The following is a 25,842-nucleotide window of genomic DNA, read 5'->3' as shown; positions in this document are numbered from 1 at the left end:
TATGTATATACAGAGAGATTCATTACTATGTTGAGAAGGTGTGGGTACAGACCTTCCTGCATTGATTTTAGGGCACCTTCTTTGGGGAAGGTGAAACAATGGAGATGCAGAGATATCAACCTCAACCACCTGAGGTGGATCTGGCCCTGCTGCTGTGCCTTCCCACTGGCTACTGTGTTCAGACCCAGCATGATCCATCCATCACGTCTGAGACAGTGTGTGGTGGCATGAGGTCTGTGTTCCTCTTTTTGCAGGTACACACCTTGCAGAAGCCACAGCTGTTTCTCAGTCAAGCAATCTGAACTAACTGGATCCCCTTCATTCAGTTGCCAGTATAGCAGAAAATAGTATTCTGCCTTGTTAAAGAGTTGATTTGGCTTGCTCTGCAGTTCAAAAATACCTGAGCTGGCATGAGAAGCAGCAGATCTGAGGAGGTAAAGTGAGAGAGGGAGACTAAAGGGGACCAAGCTGAAATATTTTTAGGAGTTTAATAACTTAACAGTATTGTTTAATCTAGTAGAAATGATAACTGCTCATTACTAGTTGGTTATTATAAATAATTTCTACATCAGGCAGCATGTTATGATGCTTCTGTAACCTAAAAACCAATGTCATGTGCTTGGTTATCTTACTATGTAAATTAAATAAGTTTTTTTCAGGCAGAGATGAAAACATAGCACATAGCACTCCTATAGAGTTCAACTGGAAGGAGGAGTCTTGTGCATGCTTAAAAGCCTCAAAATGTCCCTCTACTGTTAGAAGGATTAGAATAAAGGAAAAGAATTTCCCCAGTGTGGATGAGTTAGTAAAAGATAATAACTCATGTTTTGGTATAGAAGTACAAATCTGGTTATTCAACTCTAAAATACCAAGCTTTGGATTCCACAAAATCACAGAATGTTAGGCATTGAAAGAGACCTCAAAAAATCATCTAGTCCAATCCCCCCACCAGAGCAGGAACACCTAGATGAGGTTACACAGAAATGTGTCCAGGCAGGTTTTTAATGTCTCCAGAGAAGGAGACTCCACAACCTCCCTGGCCAACCTGTTCCAGTGTTCTGGCACCCTCACTGAGAAATTTCTTCTCATATATAAGTGGAACCTCTTATGTTCCCGTTTGCACCCATTACCCCTTGTCCTACCACTGGTTGTCACCGAGAAGAGCCTGGCTCCATCCTCCTGACACTCACCCTTTATATATTTATAAACATCAATGAGGTCACCCCTCAGTCTCCTCCAAACTAGAGTCCCAGCTCCCTCAGCCTTTCTTCATAAGGGTGATGCTCCACTCCCTTAATCATCTTTGTTGCCCTGCACTGGACTCTCTCCAGCAGTTCCCTGTCCTTCTGGAACTGAGGGGCCCAGAACTGGACACAATATTGCAGGTGTGATCTCACCAGGGCAGAGTAGAGGGGAAGGAAAATCTCTCTCGACCTACTAACCACCCTCCTTCTAATACACCCTAGGATGCCATTGGCCTTCTTGGCCACAAGGGCACAGTGCTGGCTCATGGTCATCCTGCTGTCCACCAGGACCCCCAGGTCCCTTTCCCTTACACTGCTCTCTAACAGGTCGTTTCCCAACTTATACTGGAACCTGGGGTTGTTCCTGCCCAGATGCAAGACTCTACACTTGCCCTTGTTCTATTTCATTAAATTTTTCCCCGCCCAACTCTCCAGCTTATCCAGGTCTCTGGATGGCAGCACAGCCTTCTGGTGTGTCAGCCACTCCTCCCAGTTTGGTGTCATCAGCAAACTTGCTGATGGTGCACTCTATTCCATCATCCAAGTCATTGATGAATATATTGAATAATACCGGCCCCAGTACTGACACTTGAGCCACTCCACTAGATACAGGCCTCCAACTGGACTCTGCCCCGTTGACCACAACTCTATTACAGCTTTCTCCACCAGACTGTAGCTGGATGGGGTGGAGGTGTTGTCTGCCATCAAGTACTGGATGTTACATGTGCAGTCAAGACTGTAGGGTTTGATATAATGATCGCAATAGGTCATACGGACGAATGGGCTATATATTTTTCTGTTATATGGAAGATGTCAATCTCATTCAGCTCCCAGTTTTGCTGCAAGGGACCTAAGTTTTCATTTACAAAAAAAGTAAATTGATAATGTTCCTTTCTAAGGCCAGGGAGAAAATTTTCTCATAGTTTTCCTACTGGAAAAATGTTGATTTAACGAAATCAAGGCTTTATGAGGGAATAGACATATATATATTTTTAAATGAGTTTTGGCAAAATGTTACTGATGTTTTCAATGTTCTTGATAGATCTTTAATTTATCAAAATAACATGTTTATGGATAAAGTATTATATAAGGTTGAAAAAATTATTTTGTAATATTTTGCTTTGTGAACAATTCTGATATTTTGATTTTTTTCTTACTGATTCATGATTAATACACTGTTTAATACCTTAGAGTTTTTAAATACATGGACAGTATCATTTTTGGGCAACCGTGGCTGACTGTGTCATGATATTTGGTAACAGAGGCACTAACATACACACATACTAAATATAATACTGAATTAAACAGCTGAGGCTACTCCTGATCTAATTTCCTAGTTCAGTGTGCTTCCTTCATGGAAGTTAGCGGTTCCAAGATGGAAGTCTCCACGAAACTATCCCGTGTAGATGAGACCTGTTCTGATGAAAAGCACCATGGAAGTGATGACTTGTATATAAAAATATATTGTTTCCATCATAACTTGGAATCAAATAAATCCTTGCCTTAAACTAATCAGAGATCAATAATGAGAAAGAAATGTAATTAAAGGATTTTATAGGGAGTACTTTTATTTCCAGGATACTGCTGTGAGGATATGCTGGTGATCTTCAAAGTGTGGCATAAAGCCTGAGCAACTCAGACCTGTATTGCTGCCTATTGCTGCAGGTCTAGCAAGTACAATGAAATTTGGTATTGCACTCCAGTGAAAGATTTAATGTAAGATGTTTCCTCCTTTGCCTGGGGAACAACTGTGCACCTGGAAAAATGTTGGGTTAAGCACTGATACACAAATGACCCCTTTGGCTGCTTTTTCTTTGTTTAGAAGGACTTACTGCAGACATAGATTTCTTTGTGAGGGCCATTCTGTTCTTCTGTAGCTGATACTTCAGATAACACAAGTACTTGTCTCCCTGCTGTTGTCCTGCAGCCAAGGAAGCTTCCATGGGCTTCCTCCTGCAGTAAAGGTTCCTACTGTGAATTCAGCTGTTCTTGATCATGAGTGAGAGTCACAGACATCTACCCCGATGAGCAGGACTTCTCCTGCCTCTGGGCTGTTGCAGAGCTCTGTTGATTCCCCCACTTTCCCCAGAGTGCTGCTGTTCCTCAGAGAATAGGGGAGCTGCTGGTTTATGATAAGGTTTTATTTTCCTCAGTGGGGTTCTCCCTAGTAATGTTCACTGTTTTATTATCTGGCCTATTTCATGTAATACATTTACCACCCCTAAAATATATAGAGTTCTGCGCTATTTGTTAGTCCAGCTGAGAGCTATAATCCAGATACTAAAATGCCTGAATGCTTTCTATACTTCTCTTCATGCCCATATGCCAAATGGCATAAAGGCACCAAAGAAACACCCTGAAATACATGTTTCATACATAAAGTGAAGTGACTCCATATGTTAATCAGCACTAAGTAGCCAAAAAAATGTCCAAATTTTGCCGCATGACATCGTATTTATGCAGGAAGGTGCATTGTCCAGTCTTCAAAAGTATGCACCACTTTTCTACCAGTTATCCACAATTGCTTATTATTTGATGTGTCTGTGTCTCACAAATCTGAAAAACAAGATTCTTACATGGGGTGTAATTGTTGCTATAGGACCTACACACAGGCAGAAAAGCCTGAAAACAATGATCACAGATTTACACTTAAACATTTTCCAGGAAGTTTACAGAGTCTTATTCTATAAATATATTAAGACAAAATAAACATGGACTTAGTTAAACAGTTGTGTAAGAAACTGGCAGCATTTGAATTGCAACCTCAGTAATCATTCTCTTTTATAGTTCCAATGTGATAGTATGTGGTTCAACATCTCCTCTTCCTGCAACTTTCATGCTATTTCCAGCCAATACAAAATATTGATTAGCTTTATGGTTTGAGTACTTTCAGTAATTTTTCTATTCCTATCATATTAGCAGAATTTCTCCATTTTTATGGACAGAGCTGTGTATAAATCTTCTGTGAAAATTTTATCACTTGGTACGGAGATGTGTGCTAAGAGTTTTCACTCAAACAGTGCCTCCTTGCTAAAACCAATTCTGATATATTTTTCTTTTTTTTTAAGAAAAGAAAAAAAAGTCTGGTAGAATTTGGGAGGAAAAAAATGTATAACTTGATTGCAATTGTGCAACTTGATTGGGTAACCAGCAGATATAGAAATTTTTAACTGATGATACTCTGAATATTGTTGATCTGCATCATATTTGAACAAGTAGAATTCATGTCTTGTGAGTACAGTGTGAGAAAAAGAACAGGGAGACCTTTGTTCTTGAATGTATGAGAAGAGCTTGTGATGCTATAAGAAAAGATATTATTGTATGTGAAAAAAAGATCAAATATTAGGATTATGGTCACAAAAATATTTTACATTAAGGCCTTTGGGTGGAAGTTTGGTTCATTTGTTAGACAAAAAAAAGAATGATACAATGCTGTTAGTCATCCCTGCTCTCAGTTTTCACCTGCCATGCACAGTTAGCAATGGATTCCCAGGCACTCTGTTCAGTGAGGTGATTTCAGCAATAGACTTTACAAGCATACTACTGCTGTTGAAAAAGTAATAATGTGCAGGGTAATAATTCAAGGGCTCCTAATTGAAAAAGGAGAACTAATTTCCACTGGGTCGCTTGTATCCATTGTGCGAATTACATTGTGAAGGAAGTTTGTTATAATGTTTTCCCAAATCATTCTAGAGAGGTGTGTTATAAAATCTTTGCCGTTCTTTTAATCCACAGAGGACCACTGATAGTTTGAAAGGGCATTCTGGAGATTGCCTTTTGCAGGATAAGCAGGCCTTTTGTGTAATTAATTGATCAGTCTGGTAACAAAATTTTTGTCCTAGCTGGCGCTTCTGCAACAGAGGAGTTCTAATTTGTGGCACAGAAGTGAATGCTTGGAGTAAACCTAACAGATGACACTAAGAAAATGCTTCAGAGGTAACATTGCCTTTGCAAATGCAGATGTAGGCACTGCTTTAAGAATGTGGCAAATCTTTTGCAAGGTGATTCAATTTGAAATTGAGTGTTTGGTAATGGAATAAAGAGTCATGTTTGATTCTGTGCTATGTATTTTGTACTTTAAAAAGTTTCTTAGTGCCTACTGTAATAATTCATTTTTTTTCAAATGTGCTGATTCATATGAAGATCTTAATGTCAGAAATCATTATGTAGTACTTTGAAATTATTTTACTTGTTGCATGAAAAATACATGTAGTACATGTAGAAAACGAAGACAGTTGGACCGTCTCTCTCATTTTGTACCAAGCTGCCACCTGAGCAGAATGGATTTTTTAAATCCCTTTTAGCAACATGTAGAGGATAAATAATAGTATTCTGACACATGAAACATTTCACAAAGTTGATATGGTTGTATCACCTGTTCGTCTCAAAACAAGGGCTCACACTGGTCATACGCAGGATGTTGTTACACCTGAGATGTATTTTGTTTGGTTGGTTTTGTTTTGTTTTGCTTTTCAGAGCCATACTACAAATAAGCTGTTTTAAATAGATATTAATGATTAGGTAACTGTTTTTTTAGGAAATTTAAGTTGGAGACTGACAGATCGCTTTTCTATGATATTATTTGAGAGAGAGTGACTCAATTAGCATGATGCAGAGGCAGTGCTGTCCAAATGTGGTCACTGTTTAACAAAATCAAATGCGGTCCTGCCTTTGCTTCCTATATACATGGAGAAATACAACGCTTTGATAGGCCTTTTAAGCTTTAGGTGGTCTAAGAAGATAACAAATGAAAGAACAGCTCGATAGTGGAAGATACAGTGTACATACAGATACAAATCTTACCTGACAATCAAGAAATAAGAAGAGGCAAGATAGAAAAACAAAGGAAGGCATAGATACTTTATTGTAAATTCTCAGTTTTTGTCAAGAGGTGACTTGGTGCCACTGATCACCACCCTTTGGGCCTCGCCGTTCAGCCAGTTTTCAGCCCACCTCACTATCTCCTCATCAACAGCTTCTTTATGAGGATCTTATGGGAGACAATCTTGAGAGCCCCCACTGAGGTCCAGGCAGACACTGCAATCCCCTCATCTACCAGGCCAGTCAAGTCATCATAGAAATTTATCAAGTTTGTCAAGTAGAACTTGGTGAATCCATGCTGACTATTTCTGATGATTTTCTTGTCTTTAATTGTGCCTGGAAGTGGTTTCCAGGTCTAGCTGATACATCAGCTTCTCAGGGATTTAGGTGAGGCTGGCCAGCCTGTAGTTCCTTGGTTGTTCCATCTTGCTCAACTTGGAGACAGGAGAGACATTTCCTTTCCTCTGTTCTTTGGCCATTTTTCCCAATCACCATGACTGATCAATGATTATCCGGAGTGGCCTTGCAATCACAGCTGCCAGCTCCCTCAGAACTTGTGGGTCCTGCTGTTCTGCTAGTGCCTGTCAATCTATGCTGTTTTACACTTGCCACAGCAGGTATGGAACACCAGTCTGCACTGTTTCCTAGTCAATTAAAGGGCTGAGTTTTTGCAGACTTTGAGGGAATCTAAGGACACTACTTCCACAGAATTCAGTGGGGTTTGAAGGTGGACAGACCTTCATGGACAGACCTCTAAAACAACAGTCTTGTTTTTGCTTGAGCCAGAGCTTGATTCTAGCGCAAACATGCAACCATCGTACATACACATTCAGATTCTGTGCTAGTGTAAAATTACATACTATCTGTTTTTTTCTCAAACAGATACATTAAAAAGCAAGATCCCTAGTAACAGACAAACCTGGAGTGCAGTCTTGAGATATATTTTGCAATTTTACTAGTTCCTAATTAGGTTACGGTGTTCTACAAAACGTTTAAGAGCAGATAAAAGAAAAAATTGCTCAGTATGTAAGAGACAAAAAAGAATATCACCACTATCTGAGAACTTGAGGATCACAAATTATAAACAGCTTTAGAAATTACATAACATATTTCTGCAGCAGTTCAGAGACAGAACACTGATACATCCAGTGAATTTATAGGATGGAGAAATACCCTGATAAAAATAGGAACTGAGCGCAAGATGTTCAGAATGAAATTTGTATTTTGAAATTGAACATGAAATGAAAATTCTAAATGATATCTTAAATTCTCTCCATTGTGCTTTTTGAATATCAGTTAGAAAAATAATATTTAGCTTATGCTGGGAGAAAAAACAAAAAAGACCCACAACAAAATCTGAGTGAATGTGAGGGTTTTATGCATAACGGGATCATTGGTTCAGCTTTTATAAAATATGAAGTCTCTATAGGTTTTGCGGAAGTAAGAATACATTATAAATGTCCTCAATTATTGTTGCTGTTTTGGTAAAACCTGAACAATTTACTTGTAAAATTTCTTATAGAAATTTGGGTCTCTCTAAATCCAAAATTGCTAAAATTTTTCTCAGAAATCCCTTCATGTCCTATCTTTATCCTTCATTTTCTAGCATTTTGCAAAAGCATGTGCTTGTTGGTCAATATTTTACTCAGTTAGACTTATCAGATTTATCAGTTTATTGCTATAAAAGTTGGTAGTTACCTTATTTTGGAATACCTGTGTTCTGCTAAGATGTAAACTGAAAGAACTGTCTTCCACCTCCAGTACATGGAAATAAAAGAATGTGGCAGTCAAAAAAGATAAAGTATTTGCATTTTGCTCTGTAGATAAGGCATCAGAACTTTAGAGCAAGAATTACAAAGTCCTGTTGACTGCCAGCAGAGAAAATTGTCTATTTTTGAAAGATTCTTTGGAAAATTTAGCTGCAAGGATCTAGACAAAGTCTACCAAGGACATACAGGCTGTGATTTGGGTTTGTTGTTTATTTTGTTTTCTTTTGGTCACAGTTTGGGCAGATTTTCAGCATAGATAGAGGCTACCCTTCTTGCAACTTTTGTGGTTTTGATCCAAGTCACAAGAACTACTCCCAAGAGTTCGCAAGAACTTTTTTTGTAATGTTAAATAAGATTATATTGTTATTATAACTTCATACTCAGAAATGGCTGTACTTTTTTGACTGAAATATCAATAATTATGAAGTTGATCTGAGCCATTTACTTGACATGGATACTACTTTTAGTATATGTACTGAAAACAGATAATGGAACAAGTCAGATCCCATAATATTTGGTGACATTAAAAACCTCACCTGCAATATGCTAAAATGATTTTGATATAGAAACTATTGATCACATAATAGAATTGTATTTCCTAATAAATGTATCTAAACTGAACCGTGTTTAACTCCCAGATTTGGGGCTTTTGGTTGGTCTTTTGACCAACCTTTTGCTGAGTTGTCCATGCTGTTCCTAACGATCTTTATAAGTCTTCCTTATCCATCAATATGTGGAGTAAAAGTCACTTGGGTGCATATATGAAAATATTTCTGGTAAGGATGGGGGCCAGTGTGTGATTGATAGGTTTAATGTTTGGGTTCCTGATAGGAATGAAGGTGATGCTTCAATTTATTAATATACTTCAAATGTAGATGTTGTCTTATGGCAGCAGGTGTTATACTTTGATCATTTACTCCCATTTGCTTGTTATTCATCTTGGTCAGTTGAGGTTGTTTGCCATTTGATTACATTGTCTTTTGATCTACTTCAGATTTATCACCCACATAAATGTATTTTAATGACACATCAACTTTGTGTCCTTATTACTAATTTCTTTATTTTTCTCTGTAAAAACATGACTGAGCTGTATCACATATCAGGTTTTACTCAACTCGCTTGAGTGGCTTTTTCACTCCAGTCTTTGTTACGAGAAATAATTCATTTCTGAAATATGATGGAAACTTTCAAGATGTGGTGGTCTTTCTGTTACATTTCCTGATCTATTGTAATGCCTGTGAAATTGGAATGAGAGGTCTTAAGAGCTGCGGCATTCATCCCAGGTTTAAGCATTCATCACCTGTTTCTAGAAACATAATCCATACGCATGGCTGCCTCCCAGCCCACCCAAACACTGGGAAAGTTCCAAGATTAATTCCCACTTCAGTGTTCACAATGGGCACTATTATGAGTCCTGGAGTACCTACATTAACAAAAAGTATATTTGATGGAAGAGGGCATGCTTTGAAGTACTGACTTTCCCATAGTCCTAAATATCTCTGTGAAACTGGAAGTCAGAGCCAGAAGGTGCTTTGTTGGACAGAGTTGGAGAACTAAGATAGAAGGACAAACCTTGTAATTTTTCTTTTTCATCCAGTGATTTTCTAATGTGAAGTGCATAAACTCTTGCTCATCTCCCACCCTTCAACTACCTTTGTAAGTAGCAGTAGATTGCCGTCAAAGCAACTTTTTTTCTTGTTCTCCCAACTCTGTGAAACTTATATTTCTAGTGACACAATGACACATCTTCAATGGAAGGGGTAAAATGTACTGCCATCCAGAACATTCTTCTCCCTTAGCCTGTACCAAACAGAGTTCTGTTCTGCGATGTGGGAGCTAGGGGTTCAAACCCCCTTGGCAATCACCTGTCACCTCAGCTATCACCACAGCCCCCTCAGGTGACTCACCTGTCACCTCAGCTAACACTGAGGTTAGGACTCTGCTGGTTTTGCTCCACAGCATATCTTTAGGCATTTAAGATGTCTGCAGCACCTCAGAAAATTTGGTCAGAGCTTTGCTGAGTTGTTCTCCTGAATTTAAGCTTCTTAGAGCTCTTAGAAGAATGATTTGGGTACATAAATTCTCTGAGGAATGTCCACCTGCCTTTGCTGACCCTCATTTAGATAAAGATTGTAATGCTTTGGAAAAGGCATCAGAAAGACATCATTTGTACCTTTAGTATTCCTTCTTTAGGACACAATCATGATCCATTTTCTATAATTTTAGATGAATTCACCAGTATAACACTAGCAACTGTCCAGAGTTTGTCTCCTGGGAGCATTTTTTTTATTTTTTATTTGTATAACTTCAAGTTTTTTTCTCACTTGCAGAGTAATTAGTGTTGGCTTATTATCAAAGAACATAAAATCAGGTAGAACAGTTCCCATCTTTGCTGTCATGATTGCTCAGTCTCATTTGTCTCTAAAGCATACCTAAATCTGTGTATTGTAATAAGAACAAGATGAAAATAACCTCAAATGAAAGTTCAGATGAGAAAATTCTTTGGTTTAATATTCGATCACTCATGCCGGCATGGTAATGCCACTTTTAGTATGAAAGTCACTAAATTCAAATGAGCAAAGATGCAGCAGGTGACCATTTTGCGACTCTGATGAGCGTTGTTCTTTATGGGTTCAGAAAAAGGCATAAACTGCATTAGCATTGCTCTTCAGGCTTTGTTCACTGTAATGACAGCTGACTTATGTGTATGTATTTATTAGCTAGCACTGACGGTTGCTTTTTAAAAAATGCATAATTAAAAATTCAGTTGTTCAATAGCTGCTTTCAAGAATTCTCAGATTCCTTAGTTCATTTTTCACACAATTAGTGCCTCCAGAGCAATTTCAACCATTTCTCATGGCTTTCGTTCCACATTTTAAGAATGAGAAGCATCTACTCAGAACAATTTGTGCTTTGAGTTTTTTGTTTTCATTATTTCTGATATGCTAGGAAAGCAAAAAGCAAGGATTCACACAGAGTTGTGTCAGAAAAAGCATGTCCACTTCTTTCATGTTGTTCACAATAGACTAGTGTTTCGTATTGAAACTGCTATAATAACTTTTCCCTTTCATGGGCAATTGAAATGGATATAATGAATTGTTTCATTAAACACTTTTAAAGCAAAACTTCACAGCTGGGCATTATGAAGTATGTTTTAGAGAATAATAGTGAAATAGAAAATTGCCATAGAAAAGAGATTTCTTTTTTCTTCTATTGGCATAAGTTGTTGTTGAATTAGAGCTGAGTTTTTCTCTCCCACTACAACAGCACCAAGTTCGGAGGTGCTCAAGGAAACAGCATGACTGTGTGTTGGTATCAGGTGAAAATGGAAACCAGTGTTAGCCCTTTGACTTCCATGTGTCTTCTTGCTGGACTTCCAGTTGTCTGCTGTTTATAGTTCAGCAGTGGGATAGACCATGAAAGAATTGTCCTGTTTTGGTGAAAAGAGCTTTAATAATCTGGGAAAGTTTAAAGTGGTTAAGAAAAGTTCAGAAAACTTGTGCTGGAAAGCTGATGAATTTTATATTCTTTGCAGTGGAAAAATCCAAGGCAAGAGAACTTTTAGCAGGAATCAGAAAGGAATATTGTAAGATCCTGAGCAAAACATTTATTTTCATCTTCCTTTTACTGAAATTTACAAAATAGAAATAAAAATAAAATCTCTACCAGTTTAAGAACAGCATTCAGAAATGAAAGAAATGCAGACTGAATAAGCCAAAGTACACTGAGTTAGAGAAATGTGGCTGGATCAATATTATTGTCTTCTGTCATTAAATAATACAAGGAAAAAAACACTGGCAGAAAGACTGCCCTAGAGTTAATTACTGGTGACATTCACTGCTGGGCAAAGGATCATCCCGAGTCCATGTGCCACGGAAAGCAACGTACAAGCATTATACTGACCCCGTGACTTTCCCCTATAACACATCCCTGCATAAATGTATCCGAGCAAAACAAACAGCACCTCCACGGCCTCTTCTGTCTGAGAGAAACTGCTGCTTTCTGTACGCCTCCATGGTTAAATTTCCAGCTGCATGGTGCTGACTGCAGTGCGTGCCCCGAGCCTGCGGCCAGAGGAAGGTGGGGAGATGGAGGGTGGGACATGGGGGACTGATATCCAGTGGTTACCACAGCAACAGGGAGGGGACCAGTGGTGGGGGGAGCAGAGGTGGGAGAGTTACTATGGCAACAGATGGAGTGCCTTCCTCACTTGGGTTGGAGATGCAGCTGTCTTTAGTTCTAGTTACCTACCTGGTGTTGGCGGATTTAGGCACAATGTAACAGGAGTGTCTACAGTATCACCTACATTTATTACTTATTTCATTTCTAGTTAAAGAGTGAAACTGCACTGGAGAGGAAGTATTTTTTCCCACACAAGCTGCATCTATTTTAATATGTTTTGATTGATGACAGTATAAACACTTCACAATTAATAGCAGAATTACTTTTTATTCTTTCTAATGTAATGTAAAAATTTTACTCCAGTATCAGTTATTAATCTTGCAGTGCTAGAACAAATGCTGAGTTAAGATGTGAGTTTAAACTGTGTTAGGGAGTGAGTTTGTCTTACACATCATTACATGACTATATTTCATTTACCCTAATGAGTTTTGTGAGATAGATATTACAGTTTTTTGTTTAGGTATTGAAAAATTCTGATAGGTTCCTTTTGAATTTCCTCAACTGGTGAGTGATGGAGTTTGTGAGCCTAAGAGGAATGCACTCATATAAAACTGATAGGAAAAGCCCAGACTCCTGAAATTGCTGTCATTGAATGGCCAGTGAATGGCAATCAACCATCTGCTATTTCATCTGGTGTCACTTTTGCCCCAGACTAGGGACAATGAAGAATTACCAGTGTCAATAGGTGATGTAATATGAACCTCATAGCAAAAAAAGAATGGGCTGAAATCTCAGGGGAGTTGGAATTTGATTCAGTTTGGCTTAAGAAGTAGGGTCTTAAAGGGAGTGTCAAACCATATAACACAAGAAGAATTGATAGGAATTATGACCTGGATGAGCTGAGCTCAGGGATAACCTTGGAGCCACCCACAAAACCAGATCAAAATAAAAAAAATGCCTAAGACGACAACAAACTGAGGCAAAGACAAGCCTCCAGGTATTAACTTTTTTAAAATTCTGTGTTCTTGCATTACTAAGTGTAGATGAAGCCTGAAGACATTTGTCTCCCGTATTTTCTCTAAAGAGGTAAACTATGAACCAGAGTGTCCTCAGCTTGGGAATGTGGGAAGCCTAGGGTCATCCTGCTGAAGGCAGTCAGCATAGTCCTACGGGCTCTGTATTTCGAATATGGAGTTTCAGCCTCACCTCCAAGGGTGCTTCCAGTCATGCAGAAGCAGAGAAGGGTCTGGTTTTGCCTGAGCCAGCAGTGCTGAGAGCTACAAGGGCTGCCCAAACTCCCCTAGAGGTCAAGAGCAAGAAAAACTTGAGCACATATGAGACTCTCATTGCAGAGTGTCTTTCCATGCCCATGCGGCAAAACAGTATAGTTCTCATTTTTGGAGTGGTTAAACATTGGAATTTTCCTCAAATGCAAATTAAGGCTTTTACAAATGAGCTTTTTCTTGTGTTTTGTGCACAGTTGGCTTTTTTGTGCATTTTGTTTAATGACTGTAACACCTATTCCCATCCTCTGAATACACGATATATCCTATGGATGTAGGATATAACTAACTCCCTCACCCACTGTTGCTTCATTTATTTACTTGATTTCTGTCATCAAGCACTTTAAACTTTTTCCTTTTGGATCCTATTTTTGTTGTAATGAATCTAGACTTTGTGACCTGGGTATGTCTATTGTACTAAACCAAAGATGTCCAGGGACCGATGCCAAGTGGTACCAACTGTGAAAGGAAAAGAAGGTTATAAGATATTGGATAAGGGAGCAACTTCCTGGGGCACTTGGATTCTGTAGCGGAGTGATATGTGGGTTCTTAAGATATAGCACAGCTTCAGGAGCTACCCTAAAAATTACGCTGGAGGAGAACAGTTGGAATAGGCCTTTAACCCATCTGATATAGCCTCCTGCCTTCTTACAGAGTGTTCCTTATCATCTTTCCTCTTGTTCATGATTCTGCTTGATCCCTCAGCCTGAAATGGGTGTCTGTTTTTTCACCACTGGCCTGTCTCCCACTCCTTTACAGCTGTTCTTGTGCCAAGAGTGACAGTACACATAAAACCATGATGGTAACCTCAATTTTTCTAGCTTGCCAATGACATAAAAGATGTTGCAAAATGTTCTTCCACTTCTTTGGCCAAAAGGCCCTCTCCCCATCATTAAAAGCAAACTCTTTAACACAGTGATTGTGTGCATAGTCTTATTGTGTACAGTCTCTGAGAGTGCATTTATTTTTGTGAACAGGGAAGTTCAGCTTCTGTTTTGAATAAGCTAATGCCTCAAGAACTATGCTTATGAAGTTGATACATCTGTTGTAATATGTGAATACTACTGAGTATCTTTATAATTTGTTTTATATTTTTTTCAGATATCAAGTATTCTTAGGAGACCTTAATAGGGTACTTTATTATATTAAGTACAGCGATTAACATATGTTCACAGACTTTTAATTTTTTCTTTCATTGTTTCTCCTGTTCAGTGATTATTCATTTTTATTTCTTTACTATTTCCATGGAAGTTAAGCTTGTCCTTGTGCATTTGTCTTACTAAATTCACAAGAGAACAACCTTGGTTTCTTACCACATTGAATTATACATTTGGAATCTCTCTTTCTCTCTCCGTGTCTCTCAAATAAACCCTAACCTGTCTGTTGTCTTAGTAAAGCCTTAAATAACAGGTCAGAATAGGCACTGTACTTTCTCTGTCAATCACAACATTGTTTCTTCCAGCAGCAATCTCCTTAGGAGTTACTACTGATTGGTGTGTTGAGTTACACTGCCCACCAGGTAACAGTGACCAAAAGTCGGCCCATGTCTACTTCTCCTGTGACTTCCTTGCATGCTTTGAACACCCCTTTTTCTAAGATGTTCCAGTTTAAGAGTATATATTTATGGCACATCAAAGACAGAGCTTCTCATCAGGCCCTGTCTGCAACAGGACATGAATCCCAGCCCTCTTGACACATCAAGAGAAGAACATTTGGAAGTACAGTTGTCACACAATCGTAGCAATTGGGATGTCTTTGGGAATCAAAGAATCATTTTGGTTGGAAAAGACCTTCAAGATCATTGAGTCCAACTGTTGAGCTAATATTGGCATGAAACCATGTCCTTAAGAACCTTATCTATGTGTCTTTTAAACACCTTCAGGGATGGCGACTCAACCACTTCCCTGGGCAGCCTGTTCCAGTGCCTGAAAACTCCATGAAAAATTGTTTCATAATATTCAATCTAAACTTCCCCTGCTGCAACTGAGGCCATTTCCTCTCATTCTATCACTTGTTATTTGAGAGAAGAGACCAACACCTTCCATGTTACAACCTCCTTTCAGGTAGTTGCAGACAGCAATAAGGTCTCCCCTCAACCTCCTTTTCTCCAGGCTGAACAGCCCCAGTTCCCTCAGCCGCTCCTCATCAGACTTGTGCTCCAGGCCCCTCACCAGCTTCATTGCCCTTCTCTGAACTTGCTCCGGCTCTAAAGTTGCTCCAGAATTCTCTAAGAGAAACAGAAGCCAACAGAAGATTCCCAAAATAAAAGTGGAACAGTGATATTCAGCAAGAATGAAGAGTCTTACACCAAAAGTCATGGGAAGAGAATACATCTACAGTTGCTTTCCTAAAATGGACTTCATTCTTTCTAATTTCATGCTGTGTTTCTGATTGTGGGATGGTTGATTGAACCAGAAGACATAATCCATCAGTGCAGAGCAAGCAGGAAACATGAAGAGATCTGTAGGGATGGGTCAAGACAAACATCTCCCATCTCTTCCTTCAACTGAATGTAAGAAGTTATGTGGAATACAGGGGAACTGGAGCTAACCTCCAAATGAGCCAAAATAGGCACAGCAAGACAGATAACTGTTTTCTCAGAGAAAGGAAATGCTACATGATAATTGCATGTTTTGCTTTTAGTGTGAAGTTAGCTGTCTTTCCCTCTTTATAATGGCAAGAAATCCATGAAATAATCTGCTGAAGCAGCCAGAGGGCAAAGCTATAGCGAAGAAAGCAAGCTTCCATCCTTCTACTCTGAGACTCCCACTGAGGCAGTGATGAGATGATGGTTTGGGTTGGTTTTTTTTTGACTCAAAGTGTTCAGCTATGGAGACAATTGTCACTGCTTACTGAAATATTTTGCCAGTGTTAGTTAACCTGAATAGCTATTTTATCCATGGTGGCAATCTCAATGTCAACTTTGCTTCTTTCATTGTATTTTCTCCATGTAACCATCATCCTTGTATCTGTATTAAAGTATCAAAACAAATTCCCACAAAAGAGCAAGTTATTCAAAGCATTTCAAGACATAAAACAGCTTGGAAAGTTTTGGAAGATATATTTATTTTACTACCAGTGTAAACCTAATCATTCTGTGTTTTGGTTTGTACATTTATTTTGGGGGTCTTTTGAAGGTACAGCCTCAATGCTGCTGGGAGAGATAAACTCAGATTAAGAAAACAAAAAAGCTCAAAAGTGGAGAAGTGTTTACACCTCTCAGAGACTATTACAAAGAAAGGTAGGAGCTGGAGGGGGAGCAGCGACATGGAGAGTGGAAACAAAGGAGGCTGGTGGAGAATGGGAAGGTGAGCCACGATATGCTATCCCTTAGGCCCCAAAACCCAGTGTTGTATGTAGCTTGAAGGAAATCGCCCCCGTATACCTGCTGAGCAGCCTCTGAAAACATGAAGCACCATGCTGGCAAAGATACTTAAGGAAAAGTTACAGGCAGCCCTAATGGTGCTGCTCTGCTCATCCCAAGCTGTGATGGAAGCAAGGCAAACTTTCAGGACACGTAAGTGAGAAATATTGTCTTCACAGAAGGCTTGTGTTGGTCTTGTTGATGTCACAAGGGTTTTGAATATACACTGCATGTGAAATACTCTGTTGATTTTACCAAGCTTTCTCCAGCAGACTTCAATTATTTCTTTCTGTATTCTTCCCACAAAATGAGAGTGTGTAGGATTCAAAATGGCTTTTCTGGAAGATGGTAGACCACTCCACTACTTTCAGTTGCTTCCCAGAGAATATCTGAGAGATTTTTATGAATTTTTGAAACTAGAGTGTAAGTTGCATACATGGTGCCAAAACAAGCAGTATCTGTTAAGGAGTAATGCTAAGGTAACATTTTAAGCTTTCCAGGGCTCCTCTGGAATCACCATAATTCTATACACCTTGTTTGTTCTAAGGAACAAATAGCACGCATTATGCAGCAATTGCTGTGGGAGTAATTATTTCCATCAAGATCAAAACTAGCCTAGAGCATGGCGTGTACCTCTTCAAATGATCAAAAGCCTACTCAGAAGATGGTCCACCTAAACAAAGGACAGTTGTCTCCTCCTTCTAGCCCACTTATCCAGAGTAAGACATGACAAATCAGAGAAGCTAAAGGTGGGCTGAGCTCCCTAGAATTACTCTGTGTTTTGAAATCAAATGTGTGAATATTCTGATTCAGGAAGAGGGAACCACTCATTCTGTATTTCAGGGACCATTTCTTCCTTCACTCAATCAGACAGTCCTTTTTGCAGGGTAATCTGTAGCAATTCAGTTGTTGATTCAACTTTCAGCAGTGAGCTGGGCTGGAAAAAATATTCTTTTATTTAAAAGGAACTTCAAACTCTGGAAAGATTACCTGATTTAATGTTCAAGTGCACCAAATTGCAGGCTAAATGAGCAGACATCAAGGGTCTTGCTTTAGTGTTTTGGCCATTTCCTATTAAAACACAGTATCTCAAAGACTTCTCTTTGGACTTTTAATCTGAGTGTGGCAAAGGCATAAAGAAAGAAGATTTCTGGGCATTTTCACCTGTGGTCTATGGCTGTGTGAATAAAGAGGGAGGCTCCTACCCTTTGGAGGTTTTGCTGCCATTTGTCTTCTGTATCCCTGAACAGCCCTGCTTATGTGTCAAACTTAAACCATAATACTTAACATTTCTGTGATGCTGCTTGCTTGTAAAAGGTTCTACCATTATTAATTTTTTAAGTGTATTTCATACTGAATAGTTTGGACTGAAATATAAAAGAGAAGTTTAATATTTCTCTCCAGCAGTTTAAGACAAATAGAATTGCCCACTTCAGTGAAGTCAAGCTTTTTGGTAATTAAAGGAGATTTTATCCCTTACACAGTTTATTAGACTAGTTTCAAGCTTACGGGAACAGTGCTTGTGGCATGTTGGCATGATGTACAAGAGGTGTAGAAGGCACAGAATGATTATAATCTAAACTGGACTGTAATTATTTAGGTATTTTTTGTTGATGGAGTACCAGCCTCATACAAATCCCAGTAATAGCTTTAATCAAAGACAGTCTCACTCTATGAACAAGCAAGATATAGGCTCTACAATTAAAAAAAATAACATTTTGAAAGAGTTAGAGGAACGATTCTGAATCAAGCAGAAAATAAGGCAATGGTTGTCCAAAGTCTTCCCATAGTATAGGAAAATACTCTTGAGGTGATGGTGCGTTGTCTGGTAGGAAATAATAAAAACCAGAAAAGTATTATGTAAGAAATTCTTGGGTTTTTTTGCAAGGACAAGACTCTTGACATTGTTGTTGTTATTGTTGTTACTGTTGTTGTGAGGAATTGTGAAAATACTGCAGCAGAAGCAACAAAAGCGTACCATACTATTATCCATAGTCATGCAAATAGATCACCCAGCTGTGACAGCCAATTAAATCGTATTTTCCAGGAGTAACCCACAGCTAAAATGATACATCACGGTAGGAGAAAAGCTCCATGTATTGCCAACAACATGTTAGCTCCTCTTTTGACTGAGAAAACAATGAAAGATTTGGTTGAAAAGCACATATTTTTCTCTGTGACTACAGATGCCTTAAACCATTGCACTTTCAAGGTATTTCCAATCATTAGTCATTCCTACACGGTTGAATGGCACATAATTTGCTGGTGGCTTGATTATTTTCAAGGCACTAATGAAACCACATTAGGAATATTTGAAAATGTAAAACTATGCTAAAATCTAGTAGTTGAATGCCTGGCTATGTACAATTATTTGCAGCTAATATTACCATTAACTCTAGGTTATGTGCCCTGTCCTCAAATGAACAGAAAGTAAGAAAAAAAAGTTGTCTCTAGGTTATTGCTCTGTACCTAACCAGAAAACAGAAAAATATCCTTTAATTAAATTGTCACTTGATTTAGAATCAGTCACTTTTCCTCATCTCATTCAGTCATTTTTCTCACTCAAAATTTCAGATTTAAAGGACATCTTATAAAATTTGTATGGGAAAAAATATTCTCCATGCGACAATTACTTGCATACTTCACAGGTAAAAGTACCATAATTTGTTTTCTTGGTTTTAGGAATTACTTCTGAAATTTAAGGGAGCATTGCCAAGCACCAGTTTTAAAATTTCATTCTTAGAGATAACCTTGTTAGAGGTGACAGAGAGGTTTTCAGTGACAGAATATCATTTATATTATTTTCAGATTGTACTGAATGTTTCTAAATAACTCTTGCAAGTAGAACAAACTGGCCTTTTACATGCTGAAATGTATAAGATAATGCACTCATTTAAGGGTACGTTGTGAAAAGGAACTGATGACAAATTCTTTGGTCAGAAGCTAGTCAGCATGAGAGAAAGAAAAGAAAAACATTTCACTCAAAGGTACACATTAGGTGCCAGAAACAGGGCTTTATATTTTCATATGATCAGAAAAAAAATCCAAATAAATTTATTCAATTTTACTGAAAAGTATTAGTCTTTCCAGAAGCATTAAAAATCATTGATAACTTAAAATTTCTTAAACGGCTTGATGCTATGTAGTATGTAGTTGGAGATTTGACTATGTATTTATGAATGTCAGGAGTCTTTTATTTGAAAACATTCAAATATTTTCAAATTCTTGCTCTTTCAATGTTTTAAAACTTAATCATTTAATAAAAAAAAAATCCTTATATATTCAGCTTTGGACAAATTGTGAATACCTCAGATTCCATTTTGATGAAGTTTCTAAGTGTGGGGAATTTAGGTTATACAAGTAACATGCTTTATTAATTTACTTTTAAAACCAAACATAATTAAATCTATTAAAATTGATAATAAATTATTCTTTTATCAGACCTTCAAGTTTATAACTGAACTTTGCATCAAATTTAATATTATTTAAGAAATATGTGATGTACTGAAAGAAATAAGATTTCCCTAGAATTTCCCTTCATGTTAACATGTAGACCTATTTTTCCCCTCAGGGTTGACCCTCACTTTTTCTCAAGCAAAATGTCTTTTCAGAAGTGTAGCTGCTCTGGAGCGTAGCTTCAGTTAATGCATGTAGACCCAGTGTGAATATGTGGTATAAACAGGAAAAATCTTGAGTCTCTTCTGGTAGCATGGCAAATTAGGTATCTGTAAGACAAGAAAACTTAGTGACAGAATACAATCCTGGCAGCATTTCATGGAGAACATAGTTTTGCCTTTCTGCCTCTGGGAAGAAGTCTTATTGAAAATTTTACTGTTTTTTATTTCTTTCTGTGTTCATTATAGTAGTCAATGCTTACTGCCAAAAAAAAAAAAATAAACTGGAAGAATCAGAAGGATATAAAAAAATTTTCTGATGTACTGGTAAAACAGAACTTAAAGAATATTATTAGAGTTGCAAGATGTTGCTTCATCTGAGGTATAATTTCACTGAAACCTGCCTGAACTCTCTAAGTACAACCATTACGCTCCTTAAAGATCTCAAGTGGCAAGTATTAGCTAGCAAATGAAAAACAGTCCTATACATTATATATTGTAATGTAACATAATATAATACAATATCATACAATATAATAAATATCTGTACATGAGACCAACATAGAAACCTTTCTTCTGGTGTTTTATTGTTGGATACTGTGTGTTGGAGATCACTGTACCAGCTCTTTCCAAAGCAGTATATGGAAGCTATTGACTTCACTGGGAACTGAGTATCTGTTGTCAGTGAAGATTAAGGTAATTTTCCTGAGGTGTGCACAGGCTTAACTCCATTAGAAGTGAAGAACTGAGTGCCAGTTTCAAAAGTGACCTCTCTCCCTTCCTAGTAGAGTGAATATATGAGTATCATATCCCATTATCTGCTTGGTTGAAGATTGAAGCAATTATAAATTAAGGTAAAGGATGTACTGATCTAACATCCTCTTCTAAAAAGGATTAATTGAGAGAATATAAAGGCTGAAATTGCAATACAGATATTAAATGGAAATGTGCATTTTTTTTTACTTGGAAAATTTTGTTTTGTAGTTTGTACATTATGACTGAACATTCTACACCCTTTAAATAAAAAAAAATAGGGATAAAGAGTTTAAAAAGTCAATGCAACTGATTTCAAAAAACTTCGATTGCCTTTTTTTTTTTAAAAACAACAACTCTTTGCTTTGTATGACCTCAGTTTCAAAAAAGAAAAACGCATTTTTAAAAGAACTCAGAAGATCTGTGAATGGTTTAATTTGAGTTGTAAAGTTTTTGCTAAAGTGAATGAAGTCACAGTGGCCCGCTGCAGAGATATTTAAAATAATGATCATTGGTGGCGTTTTATAATTGCAGTAATAAGGAGATGCAAAATGGAAGTCAGACTGCAGCCTTAGCATGGCCTGGCTTCTAGGCTAACTTAATCTGTTTCTCAGCCAAAATAGTTTACCTGGATGGAAAATGCAATTAAACATCTTTACTGCTCCTGGTCCCCACTCTGCTCAGGTGCAGCTGCAGTACCTTCTTAGGACACTGTATTATGGGGTTGAGTCTTTTCTTTGGTGGGGTGGAAATCCACAATATCTTAAATCCTAAAAACCTAAATAGCATTAAATATGTACAATATACTAGGAGGGAATTATGGCTGCTCCTAAATTTAGTCAAAAAAAGCATTCATCTAGAATAAACTCAAATATGAATATTATGCAAAAACTTGTCTTGTAAAAAGACAGCACTGTCATTAGCCAGCTGTATACAAATGGTCTTTGATTCTATAAATACTGATTCTCACATGTGAGCTAAAAAAAGCAGCTCTACTCACTCAGCATTTGGACAAACCCATCAACATGTCTGGCATATTCCCCTCTACAGAAGCCGAATGTGCCAAACTCTTGTGACTAGACTTTCAAGGACTAAAATGATAGAGAGTTGAGTTGAAAGAAACAAGATCAGCACTGTGTGACCTTCAACCTGTTGAATTAAAGGTGTCGTTTTTGAATAATAAAGGTCTGCTGTGTACATTACATTACATCCTTTAAGTGTGTGGAGATGTGCAACTTTGTGCTTGTTGAGATGGAAGAAAAACCTCTTCAGATTCGAATCTGTCAGCTTACTTGAGAAAATAAAGGTAATAATACCATGAAGAATGGTAGTGAGATAGGCTATGAAGACAAATGGTCCTTAATGCCTTTGGTGGCTAGGCTTTAATTCCTGAGGTGATCTATTACCTGGTATTTGGATACATGCTAGCAGCACTTATGCACCCATTGATCATTTGCCATTTAGAGATGGGAAGTCCAGGGTGTGTTTTGGACTAGGATTACAGTGTCAGTGAATTAGGTTTCCTGGTGTTATAACATCAGCTCTGAAATGATGACCTGCCAAAAATGCAGTAGCACAGGACAACCAGATGCCTTTTACAAAAACACTGTCCTCAGTTTAGACTAGAAGCTCTTCTACCTACCTATAAATAAAAAATATATACAATCCTGTTTGTATAATTACATTTCTTTTTACACCTTCCCTTTTAAAGCTTAGGAATAGACAAACAAAAATGCAATAAAAGCAAAGCAATTTCAGAGTGGTCAAGGGTACAGACATACTAGACTTTCCACGCAGTCTTAATCCTCCTTTCTTCACATATACCAAGAGTGCATCTCCCAAGGGACCTAAGGAACTGCCTTCCTCTGGATTATCCCAAGCCTGTGTTGTAGAGCACATTCTTTGTGTCACATCAGCAAATGTCATTCCTGTCATGGATGTGGTCAGCCCTGCAATACTAAGAGGGTCTTCGTGACATGGTCAGATGCCAGTTTCCACAGGGTTCACAGGTAGAGCAGTCTGGAAAGAGGAAGAGGAACATAAGCAAATGCAAATGTAACCTTTTCAAGACTCCAATGAATGGAATTCACAACTCAAATACTGTTTTTTACACAGTTTCTTCCCTGGGGTGTTACATGCATAAATCAGCGTGTTTGTATGTTCACCTATATAATTTTGTCCTTTTGTCCATGTGTATTTCGATTTCTGGCATTATACGTACTGTGACTGCTTACCTACAGAAACACTGCAGTAAACATGGAGTAAAAGAAAGGATGAGATTCGTGCAAATTATTGTGTTAGCCTATTCAGGACAATAAGCTAGTGATTGCTCAGCTTTTAGCATTCAGGGTAAGCGTGTAAAGAAGCACAAACGTTTTTTTCAAGTCTACTGTAATGTGTCCTGAAAACGAGTGCCTGAGCACTTGGTAGCAAACAGTAGAATTCATTTATTGAACTCACACCCTCTCCCCTCAAAAGGCATTGCCATAATCAGGGGAATTCACCATTCCTCACTTGATGTGTGTTGCTCCTTTTCATCTTTCATGCCTCTTCTATCAGTCTGCCCTACAACAAAGAAGTTTCTGCAAATTGTATCTTGTAGCTGTCACTGTTCAGAGACAATGGAAAGGAGCATACTAGTGCAGAAATTGTTATGGCACAGGATCAAGGCAAGTGAGATGTTTGGCCTGCTTTCTACAGTAGCTAGGGGAGAGAAAAAAAAAAAAAAAGGAAAAAAGGAAAAAAATTTCCTTGGACAGTAAAAAAAGCAAAGAATCTCCATTTGCCTGAACATATCCTGCTGCTCTACACCTGGAGAGAGCTTATAGAAGACCAAAGAGTAGTGGGAAATGTGGAATTTATTTCAATTTGCGTATCATGCTTTTATTGCAGGAATATCAAATTGATATATTTTTTGCCCAGACGTGGACAGATAGCCGTCTTCGCTTCAACAGCACCATGAAGATACTGACCCTGAACAGCAACATGGTTGGCTTGATCTGGATCCCAGACACGATATTTCGTAACTCAAAGACAGCAGAGGCTCACTGGATCACCACCCCCAACCAGCTCCTCCGCATATGGAACGATGGCAAGATCTTGTACACCCTCAGGTGAGCACTCAGCAGCATGCAGGGCTGAAAGCTTCTCCCCTCTCTGGCATAATAGTCGTAACTTTCAGTTTTTCTTCTTTGCTTCTTTTCTTCCTGATGCTTACCTGACAGTGCTTGAAAAATACTGAAATATTCAGGCATAAATACTGCAAAGTTTAAAAAAAACCCAAGTCTTGTCTTTCAGAAAAATAAACCTTGGGAATTTGAAATACATCCATCTAAATTGTAGAATTTGAGCTTTTTAGTGCTTGTAATAAAATCAAGAGCCTGTAGTTCCATGAAACCTGCCAGAAAACTTTCTGATCAGTTAGATGCAGGGCTGGATAAAGTATTTCTACATTTCATACTGATGCCAATACTTGATTCTTCAAATAAGTCATGCTGAAAGATAGTCTGTCACATCTCATCACAACGGTGAATTGCTAGAGGAAAGGCTTTTAGAGTTTTACTAATCTTGTGATACCATCAACTGTATGGTATTAGAAATACTGTATGTATTTGCATAAAAAAGCCTGTGGAGATCAAAATATGTGTTTACTTATGAAGAGATGAATTGCTCAGAAGGGAGTTTTGCCATAAGCCATATTCCACGTGGCAAACTCTTTCAGAAACATCCTTTCACACTACATTTTCTTCGGTGATTGTGTTCAGCATATTCTGATCATACTTGCAATTGCAATTTGGCTCCAACAGAAGGTCTTTGGCAAAAAATAAGGAAGGAATTAAACATCTGGAAATACTACTGACATTTTTAGTGCCCTTCCCTTCTTAGGCTTACTCCGCTGTGACAGAGTTCTTGCTTTTTTTCAGTAGCCTTTAGTTGAAGACTTTGGTGATTAGGATGTCACCTCCAATACCCTCTTGGTTGGGTTGTTGGTTTTCGTTTCTTGCTTCAGTATTTCAGGACAAGTTAAGTATCTACCTAATAGTAGTTAGACTTATATACCTATCACTAAAGAAACTATTTGTTGAAAATGGAATGCAAAATTTGTCTAGGACATCTGACAAAAGGGTGATACTTGACCCAGTGCATTGCTTGAATGAGCATTTTTAGTTTGTGAAAAATGTTTTGTGTCCTTTTTGCCCTCTTGGGTCAGCCTCCTTTTTATGTAAGAGAAGCTGCTAAAATGATCATTATTCATTGATAATAACACTGTGTAATTCAAAAGCAATTTATCTGGCTTAAGCAAGCACACAGAATTGGTATGACATGGAAGCAGTAACTACTGAATGCCCTGGTACACTGAAGTGCTGGTAAGTATTCTGTGTTCAGGAGAAAGTGCACAAGGTTTGATCATGCTCCATGCCTTTCCCTCTTCTTCCCTGTCCACTTTGGGATGTGAATGCATTCCTGCTGTAACACCACAATCCCTCTCTTACTGTCAACACAAAAGTGCTGTCAAATTCCTCACAAGTGACCTTCAAGACAGAGGTTTTTGCTGTGCTGTCCTAAATCTGAGATACAAACCATTCCCCATCCAGCTTTTGAATTAGATTTTGTTTGTTTGTTTGTTTTGGTTTTTTTTTAATGTGTGTGGTTGGTTGGTTGGTTGTGGGTTTGTTGTTTGTTTGTTTGTTTGTTTGTTTTTAAAAAAAAAGACAGCAAAAAAGCTTCATGCCCCACACGTGCTGCATAAATTGAGGCATGCAATTAATGTACTGTCTTTTTCCTAAAAAAGACTTTATAACAAACTAGCACTTAATGCATTCTACCTGGGTAAACAGACTTACTTTGTAAACTGTCAGATGGATGATTATC

At 38.0% G+C, this 25,842-nt stretch overlaps 1 protein-coding gene across 3 annotated transcripts in view; it reads left to right on the top strand.

Moving 5' to 3' along the window:
• The window catches only part of GABRG3 (gamma-aminobutyric acid type A receptor subunit gamma3), a 337,156-nt gene that overhangs the window by 155,646 nt on the left and 155,668 nt on the right, over window positions 1–25,842 (top strand). For 2 of the 3 annotated variants that reach the window (XM_071813541.1, XM_065855350.2), the window contains exon 4: window positions 23,863–24,083. In XM_071813541.1, coding sequence (XP_071669642.1) covers window positions 23,863–24,083 — 221 coding nt within the window. The remainder of the gene's footprint in view (window positions 1–23,862; window positions 24,084–25,842) is intronic. The other variant, XM_071813546.1, reaches the window with a different exon arrangement.

This window comes from Patagioenas fasciata, chromosome 1 (assembly GCF_037038585.1).
Source record: "Patagioenas fasciata isolate bPatFas1 chromosome 1, bPatFas1.hap1, whole genome shotgun sequence".
Lineage (NCBI taxonomy): Eukaryota > Metazoa > Chordata > Aves > Columbiformes > Columbidae > Patagioenas > Patagioenas fasciata.
Note: the sequence above shows the minus strand (reverse complement) of the source record. Positions and strands in the feature narration are given on the sequence as shown.